The sequence below is a fragment of the Mizuhopecten yessoensis genome, unplaced genomic scaffold, assembly GCF_002113885.1.
Source record: "Mizuhopecten yessoensis strain PY_sf001 unplaced genomic scaffold, ASM211388v2 scaffold10803, whole genome shotgun sequence".
Classification (NCBI taxonomy): domain Eukaryota; kingdom Metazoa; phylum Mollusca; class Bivalvia; order Pectinida; family Pectinidae; genus Mizuhopecten; species Mizuhopecten yessoensis.
In genome coordinates, this window is record NW_018408729.1 from 128600 (window position 1) to 140034 (window position 11435).

The window sequence follows — 11435 nt, forward strand, 5'->3', positions numbered from 1 at the left end:
CCCCCCCCACCTCTCTATCTCTCTCTCGTCCTCATCCTTCCCATCCCCACACTAGTCGATCCCTCATCCCCCTTCCCCGCCCAATCTACTCTCGTTCCCATCCCTCTTTCTCTCTGATGTCAGAAAACACGAAAAACACCAACTGTCTTGTTTAGAATGTTGAGTTCGACCTTGGAGCTCGTGAAGGTCGTTTGCGCGGCACAGTAAACACACGAGCATGTATCTAGACCCAGTGCAGTGATCCTGTACTTCTTCGCGAACATTCTTATTCCTTCTGCCGTCAATTTATTTTTATTTGTGAACCACCTGTTATCATTTTGATAGGAAAGTATGGGAAAGTCATGTTTCTTGACGGTACACGTTTAATCGTGTGTATCTGTGATGGACGAGCTTCCTGCTCTGGTTTTTATTCAGAGGACATTAAAGAAATCACAATGAAAGAACTAGTTATTTCTGGCGGTGTTCAACCTTACGAGATAATTCATCCATTGATACCATTTAAACTTGACATATATAATATACTACGCATTTCCGCATTATAACGCGTAAGTCGTTAAAGGTGAGTTAATATTCGGTCCCACTCTTTAACGGGGAAATTGGCCAGATTTACCGTAACACATTGACGTACGAATGTCAATAATAGACCTATTTGTCGAACTTATCATTTTCTTTATTTTATTTTTAATAATTTGAATTTTTGGAAAGTTTTCAGCGTTACAAAATATCTTACAATAGTAATTTCCACACTCACTTTTTCATTCTTGCAGCGTAATATCTTGCGTAGACCAGAATAGACTATATGCAATTCCCATTTCCCACAATGTCTATATATTTTTTTTGAAGTCAATGCATTGATTTTTTTTTATAGAATTGATTTATAATATTCGTATATAATTGCCCCTCGGTGATGCTTGTATCAGGCGACTTGTATGGGGCCCCCAGCAGAATCGATGGTTTTCCTCTGTGTCTTTCTGCTAACAGGACATCGTCGAAACCAAATCAGATTTGGGGCCACTTGTTATTTGCAAAACAAAAATGTGCAGCTTTAAAACACAACCACTCACTGACTTAAAACTTCACAGAGGGCAGATATGTTAGTAGCCTAAAATAGCATGCAAAATTAACTTGTGTATTGATAAAATTATTAGAGTCTGAACAATGACGTTAATCAATGGTTAAGCTTATCACCTTTAGAACAATTTGGTCCTGTTGCCCCGTTTCGTTATAAAATAACAAACTTACTTCACACTTCTATAAATTTTAATACAAGAACAAATGTCTTATCCTCACCAATAGGCCTAGTACACAATGATAACACTGTGCCTTACACATACCCGAACCATAGTTTCACCAGTAAATTTATTTAATCAAGTGTAAATAAAATAGAAGCATGAAAGATAATAGCGCTGTGTGACTTCTCCGACGGCTTATATTGGATACAACGAATATATAGTGGGCATTCAGTCTGACATTTCCAAGGAGAGTTTACAAAAATATTGTTTATTTGATGAAACGCTTTCCGAAATAAATTAATTTTACTAGTATCGTTTCACCTGCAAACTCGCCTTATATCGCTTTGCCGTGTTGTCGCCTTGTCGTATATTCACTTTGTCGTGTCGTCTTGTCACTTTGTCGTCTTTTCACTTTGTCGTGTCGTGACTTTGTCGTTTTGTCATTTTGTCGTGTCGTCACTTTGTCGTGTTGTCACTTTGTCGTGTCGTCTTTTTGTCGTGCGTCATTTTGTCGTGTCTTCTCTTTGTCGTGTCGTCAATTTGTCGTATCGTCACTTTGTCGTGTCGTCATTTGGTTGTGTTGTCACTTGGTTGTGTTGTCACTTTGTTGTCTTGTCACTATGTTGTCCTGTCACTTTGCCGTCTTGTCGTGTCGTCACTGTGTCGTGTCGTCACTTTGTCGTGTCGTCACTTTGTCGTCGTGTCGTGTTGTCACTTTGTCTAGTTCGCTTTGTCGTGTTGTCGCATTTTCATGTTGTCACTTTGTCGTGTTCGCCTTGTTCTGTTGGCTTTGTCGTGTTGTCACTTTGTCGTGTCGTCACGACAGTGATACTGGCTGTAGTAAGGTAGGATATAGTATATACCTTTTAAGCATATTACAACAGATCATCTAGAGATATTTGGAACATTATCGTTAAATCAGTTTGATATTGAATTCAGAGAGCTGAATTTTAGTTTTTATACAACAGCTCGTGGCGCACGGACCTCTATCCTACTCAGAACAAACGCAACTCACAACAAACCGGTACCGAGGATATACCTGTGTTTACCTGTTGCACGTGAGCCGTCAATAACGTAATACCCAGACTTCTTGTGACGCTGACTGAAGCAAGAAAATACAGTAAGGTAGGACAATTTGTGCATTATTTATTGTGGATTATAGAGGCCTATGTGTTATTAATACGTCCCGCCCCACCTGTTCCATGAATGTTCGGAACTTTGTCTTTTTTATCATAGTTAGAATTCCCTACTAGGGCCTTGGTTGGAGATGGGGAGCTTGACGTTACGCCCTAATCAGGTATATACGTGTACTTTTATTGGTTGGAGGGTGTAAAGTTGTCCCTTTTTTATTTTGGCTAGATGACGAGGGAAATGGGTTACGTCCCCTTTTTTAAATGTAATAAAATAATAAGTTTCTCTTTACAGTAGTTAGTACATGTAGTAATCACTTCTTTTCTTCTCTGCCACAGAATGGACGATGATATCTTGAAAGACGCGGGTTTATTCCATGTCACTCGAATATTCACAGAAAATACTGTAAGTAAATTTAGAAATCACTTTACATGAAATTAAATCTTATTTCATTGCAGTTTATTTCGGAAATGGAAATGATAGCAGTGGTGGATCCAGAGACTTATCTCTGGGGGTTTTCAAGTTTCCAGGGGGGGTTCATGTGGGGGTAATTGTTTTTTTTTTTTAAAATACATGATTTTTAAAGCAAATTCTCAGGTTGGGGTGGGGGTGGGGGGTTCCTGGAGACCAAAAAAACACCTCTGGATCCGCCACTGGATTCACGGCCAGGTATCGATACCTTTCATACAATGTATACAGTCACAGGGTGGACTATTAAATATCAAAATAACAAACAGGATAATGAAGAGCTTTAGATAAAAATGTAAATCCCCATGAAATGCAAAACCATGTGCTAGGTGATGCCAAAAATCTTGTATTTCCGCTTGCTCTACCTACCCTAAATATTTTTTTGACATTTAGCGATATGCACTTTTAAACCCCTGCTTTATATAACCATAGCAAAGATAATTTTCAAAATAGCAAAAACTACCTACCTACCTACCCACCTTCCCCTTTTTTTCAGATGATGATAACGGAGACACTAGTTATTTTGTTTTGGCCGACTGCATTTGTCTGTCTATCTATCTGTACATACTGCAACGCCCTCTTTCGAGTACTCTGTGCAGCGTTAGTAAGTGTTTTCTACAGTTTGCACACACTAAAAGTTGATTTTTTTCAGTAACGAAACTGCCCACAAAGTTTTTCACAAACAACACATTTAACACAGCAACGATTTACGTCATATATATATATATATATATTATATATAGGCAAAGTGTTTTGGAGATATTTTAAGAAGTATGAATTGACTCGCCGACTTACAATCAATAATGTGTGTTCAAGTCCCTAAAGCCATATGCACCAGCAACGGTACCTTTAATTTGGTTGGATATTTTAAGTCGGAACACGTTTAAACTGAGCATGTATGTGAAGTATAGCAACTTGAGTTCAAGAAGAGGCGTCACTATGAAGAACATCAGGAAGCAATGTGTTCATAGGTCTGTTTGGCTTCTATATTTAGCGGACAAATCAGCGCCGAGGTCACAAAAGTTAGAGAAAATGGCAGTCTCTGTTGGGATTTCCGATCGTCAGCCTGACGAGCTTGAAAACTGGACTCGGGTGTCCGACATGATAATGTAAGGTCATGAACTATCATACAAGAACATGCCGTGTGTTTTGCGCTAGGCCTACCCGTGAAGGACTTATCGTGTCATCCCAGGGACAGCACAGTGCCCAACCAACTGAAATTCAACCATGGCCATTTTTTTATGTTTCATGACGTCCACCGAAAATTATACTGCATGATATGACAAAATCGCATGTTTTCTGGAACTGTGTCATTTTATGGGTGTAGTGACAGAGGAGGCTTGTTCCTTTGATTAAAGTCATGTTGTCGCCTTCTACAGTTGTGGCTTTGTCTCAGTAAAAACACGACATTTAATTTACTTAATCTCAAATCATCGCGGTTTGTGTGACCAAAGATGTGAATGTGAGCTAAGATTGGTCCATATACATTATATCCTCGTGTGTCTGTGTGAGCACCGAATGCATTCTCCTGGTGTCTAATATTAAAACAGTCATTCCTCAAATAATGTATTCACCTTCGACAGTTAGTGCAATGTAAAAAGGAATTCTCACCCATCCCGAGCTGTACTGTAAGCGAAGACTCTGAGGTTTTATGAGTTCTGGAAACCAAACGATCTTAGTCTGTTGCCAGGGAAATCTAAATTACATGACGAGCATTTAATTTGTCTGCCAATATATGTAAAAGATATCTCGTTAAAATACCATTTACTGGCGTTATATTCAAATAGAGGCAAGTTTTCCTCGGATAGTGGTACTTGGGTGTAACAAGACCAATAAAAATAACTATATATCACTGATTCCTGGGCTCTGACATTTATACATTTCAACCTTTCAATCATATTAAGATTTGTTCTCAACACTAAAATGACAAAGTGTGCAGTTAGGCAGACACGGATCAGTATTTAGATTTGTCTCCTTCGCCATAAGAAAAAAATAAAAATAAAAAATAGGATAGACGGCTCCTTTTCTAACCTGTCTCCCTCTTGTATCCCTTCACTCCATACTTTATCCCTCTAATCATTTTCTTTTCTTTTCTTCTGGATAACCTAACTACTCGGTAGTGAAGCGGACGTAAAACCTATCAATCAATCAATCGCCATAAAAATAGGCAAGTTTCAGGAAAACACGCATGATCGTTCTATACGTGGTCCTCGCCTTTGTATTGAATGAACTGTTTTTGTTGTGAATATGAGCGAGTTTGAAGGACACAGTGATCAATACTGATCATCTTTACCGAGCAGATTGATAAAAAAAATCAAAACTCGAGATCATGTGTCTTACGTCGGTACAGGTATAAAGTCCAGTAAATATTGTTTATCGGTTTCCCGCCTTTGTGAAGGCGTGGTGACATGTCTGAACGGTGGTTGGTTTGGTTGTTATTTTTATTAACATCCTATTTAACAGCTACGATCATTTAAGGNCGACAAAGCGAAAAGACGAAATGTCATATATCAGCCACCATAGGTTTGTGACACACATCCAGACGTTTCATATTCTTCTTGACAGAGACACCCCGAAATAAAAGGCTGTCACCAATCTCATATGTATTGCTGTATCATACTTATATGTTTGTATCATACTTATATGTATTGTATCATACGTATTGTATCATACTTATATATTTATAATCTGTGTTGCATTTGCCTATAATTCGTTAGTAAACCAAATTCCAGTATATAAGACTTTATCCTGCAATTTACAGTGATTCGGTCAGTGGAGGCACATACATGGCCACCAGATATTTCTATAGTCAGATAACTTTCTTGGTTCGTTAGCAATGTAGGTCATCGCAAAAAATAAAGCAACTTGACAAAATATGACAAAGTAAATTTATTATAAGATGTGTAGGTACCACACAAGTATTGTAAGCGCCATTCTAGATACGAAATTACCAAGTTTGTCAACGTCATCACACAGGGGATCGGTTGCGAGGTTTTGAGTTATGCATAGCATCAGTGAATAACCACAACACTAAAATTCAGCATTTATAAAACTTTGTAAAAGTCGAGGGTACCGACAAGGTTTTAGAATGTGTATAAATACCTCTTTAAGTGTTGTGGTTCTTCAGTGATGTCATCCATTAGGCCTACTCAAAATCACGAAACCGAGCCCCTGTGAACGTCGTCTGCTAGCGATGCAATTCTGACCGATAAGACATGGAATCTTTTTCAAACGAAATGTCCTTTGAATCGTTATCACCTACTGAAAGGACCACTTTAATTAAAAAATTCCGAATATATATGCTTCTGAAAATAACGTAATATTCCAGTCGATGGAAACGTAAGCGTTTCCGTGGAAACAATCAAGTCCGTTCAGCGCCGCATCACTTCCAAATACATCAATGCGCGAAAACAGCTTTAATTTTAAACAAGCAGCAGTTATGCAATTTATTTTTAAAAAAAACCAAAAAAAAACCATGTTAAATAAATAATAAAGTTATTTTATGTGCGTATGGTTTGCAATGATACGAGGGACTATATTATTTCTTCTGGAAATTCGGCTGTTCTGGGATTTGAACTTACTGATATGATAAGCGGAAAATTCAAACGTATTTTTGCTTCGGTTACTATACACAAAAAAAACAATATACATGTAAATGTAAACATAAGCATTGAACTGTTACCAGATGCAGTATACAGTCGATATGAATGCAATTTGGGTGACAGATACATGTTCATGTCACCATAATGGGCGACATTTTATTTATCTGTGAATAAAAAAAAGTTAAGTCGACATGACAGATAAATGTTCATGTCACCATAACGGGCGACATTTTATTTATTTGTCACCCAAAATGTATTCATATCTGGTAACGGTTCAATACTTATATATATTGTATCATACTTATAAGTATTTTTCTCTTGCTCTCGGCCCTTGATGCGGCCTGTCATAGCAAAGTGTCGTAGAGCCGTCGTCAGTGGTTATCCCCTCGTCAGTGGTTATCCCCTCGTCAGTCGTTCTCCCCTCGTCAGTCGTTCTCCACTCGTCAGTCGTTCTCCACTCGTCAGTGGTTATCCCCTCGTCACTCCCCTCTTCAGTGGTTCTCCACTCGTCAGTTGTTCTCCCCTCGTCAGTCGTTCTCCACTCTTCAGTCGTTCTCCCCTCTTCAGTGGTTCTCCACTCGTCAGTCGTTCTCCCCTCGTCAGTGGTTCACCCCTCGTCAGTCGTTGTTCTCCCCTCGTCAGTCGTTGTTCTCTCCTCGTCAGTCGTTCTCCCATCGTCAGTGGTTATCCACTCGTCAGTCGTTCTCCCTTCGTCAGTCGTTCTCCCCTCGTCAGTCGTTCTCCCCTCGTCAGTGGTTCTCCCCTCGTCAGTGGTTATCCCCTCGCCAGTCGTTCTCCCCTCGTCAGTGGATATCCCCTCGTCAGTGGTTCTCCCCTCGTCAGTGGTTATCCCCTCGTCAGTCTTTCTCCACTCGTCAGTCGTTCTCCCATCGTCAGTGGTTATCCACTCATCAGTCGTTCTCCCTTCGTCAGTCGTTCTCCACTCTTCAGTCGTTCTCCCCTCTTCAGTCGTTATCCACTCGTCAGTCGTTCTCCCCTCGTCAGTGGTTCTCCCCTCGTCAGTCATTCTCCACTCGTCAGTCCTTCTCCCTTCGCCAGGGAGTATTCCCTGGTCAGTCGCTTACACCTCGCCAGACGATCTGCCCTCGTCAGTCGTTCGCCACTCGTAAGTCGTTCTCCCTTCGCCAGGGAGTATTCCCTGGTCAGTCGCTTACACCTCGCCAGACGATCTGCCCTCGTCAGTCGTTTTCCCATCGTCAGTGGTTATCACCTCGTCAGTGGTTCTCCCATCGTCAGTGATTATCCCCTCGTCAGGGGTTCTCCCCTCTTCAGGCGTTCTCCCCTCGTCTGTCCTTCTCCACTTGTCAGTTGTTCTCCACTCGGCTGTCGTGCTCCACTCGTCAGTCCTTCTCCCCTCGTCAGCGGTTAGCCCCTCGTCAGTGTTTAGCCCTTCGTCAGTCGTGCTCCACTCGTCAGTCCTTCTCCCTTCGCCAGTGGTTCTCCCCTCGCCAGTCGTTGTTCTCCACTCGGCTGTCGTGCTCCACTCGTCAGTGGTTCTCACCTCGTCAGTCGTTCGCCCCTCGTCAGTCGTTCACCCCTCGTAAGTCGTTCACCACTCGTCAGTCGTACTCTCGTCAGTCGTTCTCACCTCGTCAGTCGTTCACCACTCGTAATTCGTTCTCCCTTCGTCTGTCGTTCCCCACTTGTCAGTCGTTCCCCACTCGTAAGTCGTTCTCCCTTCGCCAGGGAGTATTCCCTGGTCAGTCGCTTACACCTCGCCAGACGATCTGCCCTCGTCAGTCGTTCACCACTCGTAATTCGTTCTCCCTTCGTCTGTCGTTCCCCACTTGTCAGTCGTTCCCCACTCGTAAGTCGTTCTCCCTTCGTCTGTCGTTCCCCACTTGTCAGTCGTTCCCCACTCGTCGTTCTCCACTCGGCAGACGTTCTCAACTCTTTAGTCGTTCTCCCCTCGGCAGTGGTTATCCCCTTGTCAGTCGTTATCCCCCCGCCAGTCGTTCTCCCCGCGTCAGTCGTGCTCCCATCGTCAGTGATTATCCCCTCGTCAGTTGTTAGCCCCTCGTCAGTGGTTTCCCCTTCGTCCGTCGTTCTCCCCCCCTCAGTCGTTCTCCCATCGTCAGTGATTATCCCCTCGTCAGACGTTCTCCACTCGTTAGTGGTTATCCCCTCGTCATACGTTCTCCCCTCGTCGGTCGTTGTTCTCCCCTTGTCAGTCGTTATCCCCCCGCCAGTCGTTCTCCCCGCGTCAGGGGATATCCCCTCGTCAGTTGTTAGCCCCTCGTCAGGGGTTATCCACTCGTCAATCGTTCTCCCCTCGTATGTCGTTCTCCCCTCGCCAGTGGTTATCCCCTTGTCAGTCGTTATCCCCTCGTGAGTCGTTCTCCCCTCATCAGTCGTTCTCACCTCGTCAGTCGTTCACCTCTCGTAAGTCGTTCTCCCTTCCTCTGTCGTTCTCCACCTGTCAGTCGTTCTCCAGTCGTCAGACGTTCTCAACTCGTTCGTCGTTTTCCCCTCGTCAGTTGTTAGCCCCTCGTCAGGGGTTAGCCCCTCGTCAGCGGTTAGCCCCTCGTCAGGGGTTAGCCCCTCGTCAGGGGTTAGCCCCTCGTCGGTAGTTAGCCCCTTGTCAGTGGTTATCCCCCCGTCAGTGGTTCTCCCATCGTCAGTGATTATCCCCTCGTCAGGGGTTATCCCCTCGTCATTCCCTGCCTTTTCCTTTGACAATGCTTGCGTCTCTTATTTATAGCAAATCACTATGTATTAACCCTGTACACGTGTTTCGTTGATCATTAGCATTCTATCTATCTGTCGCCCCTTCCAAGCCGTTAGTTTAACTCAATTTTAACGTATTCAAGTTACAAAATGTATTGCCCTAAAGCTATATTTTAATCCTCGCGAAATATCCAAATCTCTCCGCTCGTCAGTCTTTCTCCCCTCGTAAGTCGTTCTCCCTTCGCCAGGGGTTATCCCCTCGTCATTCCCTGCCTTTTCCTTTGACAATGCTTGGGTCTCTTATTTATAGCAAATCACTATGTATTACCCCTGTACACGTGTTTCGTTGATCATTAGCATTCTATCTATCTGTCGCCCCTTCCAAGCCGTTAGTTTAACTCAATTTTAACGTATTCAAGTTACAAAATGTATTGCCCTAAAGCTATATTTTAATCCTCGCGAAATATCCAAATCTCTCCACTCGTCAGTCGTTATCCCCTCGTCATTCCCTGCCTTTTCCTTTGACAATGCTTGGGTCTCTTATTTATAGCAAATCACTATGTATTACCCCTGTACACGTGTTTCGTTGATCATTAGCATTCTATCTATCTGTCGCCCCTTCCAAGCCGTTAGTTTAACTCAATTTTAACGTATTCAAGTTACAAAATGTATTGCCCTAAAGCTATATTTTAATCCTCGCGAAATATCCAAATCTCTCCACTCGTCAGTAGTTATCCCCTCGTCATTCCCTGCCTTTTCCTTTGACAATGCTTGCGTCTCTTATTTATAGCAAATCACTATGTATTAACCCTGTACACGTGTTTCGTTGATCATTAGCATTCTATCTATCTGTCGCCCCTTCCAAGCCGTTAGTTTAACTCAATTTTAACGTATTCAAGTTACAAAATGTATTGCCCTAAAGCTATATTTTAATCCTCGCGAAATATCCAAATCTCTCCACTCGTCAGTCCTTCTCCCTTCGCCAGGGAGTATTCCCTGGTCAGTCGCTTACACCTCGCCAGACGATCTGCCCTCGTCAGTCGTTCCCCCCTCGTCAGTGGTTCACCCCTCGTCCGTCGTTCTCCCCCCCTCAGTCGTTCTCCCCGCGTCAGGGGATATCCCCTCGTCAGTGGTCCTCCCCTCGTCAGTGGTCATCCCCTCGCCAGTCGTTCTCCCCGCGTCAGGGGATATCCCCTCGTCAGATGTTCTCCCCTCGTCAGGCGTTCTCCACTCGTCATCGTCAGTCGTCCTCCCCTCGTCAGTCGCTCTCCCCTCGTCAGTGGTTAGTCCCTCGTCAGTGGTTACCCCCTCGCCAGTCGTTCTCCCCGCGTCAGGGGATATCCCCTCGTCAGTTGTTAGCCCCTCGTCAGGGGTTCTCCCCTCGTCATTCGTTCTCCCCTCGTTCCCCTCGTCAGTGGTTACCCCCTCGCCAGTCGTTCTCCCCTTTTCCCCTCGTCAGTTGTTAGCCCCTCGTCAGCGGTTAGCCCCTCGTCAGTGGTTACCCCCTCGCCAGTCGTTCTCCCCGCGTCAGGGGATATCCCCTCGTCAGATGTTCTCCCCTCGTCATTCGTTCTCCCCTCGTCTGTCCTTCTCCACTCGTCAGACGTTCTCCACTCGTAAGTCGTTCTCCACTCGTCACTCCCCTCTTCAGTGGTTATCCCCTCGTCAGACGTTCTCCCCTCGTCAGTCGTTCACCACTCGTAAGTCGTTCTCCCTTCGTCTGTCGTTCTCCACTTGTCAGTCGTTCTCCACTCGTCAGTCGTTCTCCACTCGTCAGTCGTTCTCCACTCGTCCGTCGTTCTCCCCTCGTCAGTGGTTATCCCCTCGTCATTCCCTGCCTTTTCCTTTGACAATGCTTGCGTCTCTTATTTATAGCAAATCACTATGTATTAACCCTGTACACGTGTTTCGTTGATCATTATCATTCTATCTATCTGTCGCCCCTTCCAAGCCGTTAGTTTAACTCAATTTTAACGTATTCAAGTTACAAAATGTATTGCCCTAAAGCTATATTTTAATCCTCGCGAAATATCCAAATCTATTGTTACTGATTGTTCTGGTAGAGCTTATTTTGGTACATGTACACATGCCGATACATCTGAAAATAAACGTTTAGTTTTTTGATAGCAGGGATATTTCATTCTCTTCTAATCTGAGGTTTAGTAACAGAACTGCCACTGAAAATTTTAATACAGCACGCCAAAGGCTCGGTTATCAGTTTTGGTGTGATATGAGATGCAGAAAAAATGCCACTTTTCACAAATAGACTGAAGATTGCTAAGATGCGGCGTATACGATGCCATATGCAAAACAT

At 43.5% G+C, this 11435-nt stretch overlaps 1 protein-coding gene and 1 long non-coding RNA gene across 2 annotated transcripts in view; both read left to right on the forward strand.

Annotated features, from left to right (window-relative positions):
- Positions 1-2769, forward strand: part of LOC110462555 — a 3694-nt gene extending 925 nt beyond the window's left edge. The window contains exons 2-3 of the long non-coding RNA XR_002464294.1: positions 2201-2357; positions 2702-2769. This is a non-coding gene — a long non-coding RNA (uncharacterized LOC110462555). The remainder of the gene's footprint in view (positions 1-2200; positions 2358-2701) is intronic.
- Positions 2770-6767: 3998 nt separating this feature from the next.
- Positions 6768-7823, forward strand: LOC110462557 (ovarian abundant message protein-like). The gene has a single exon (XM_021516547.1). It carries the CDS (start codon positions 6768-6770, stop codon positions 7821-7823), a length of 1056 nt encoding a protein of 351 aa, XP_021372222.1.
- The last annotated feature ends 3612 nt before the right edge of the window (positions 7824-11435 follow it).

What these genes read in the sequence shown, in the direction of transcription:
- LOC110462557 (XM_021516547.1), top strand. Translation starts at nt 6,768, where the DNA reads ATGCGGCCTGTCATAGCAAAGTGTCGTAGAGCCGTCGTCAGTGGTTAT.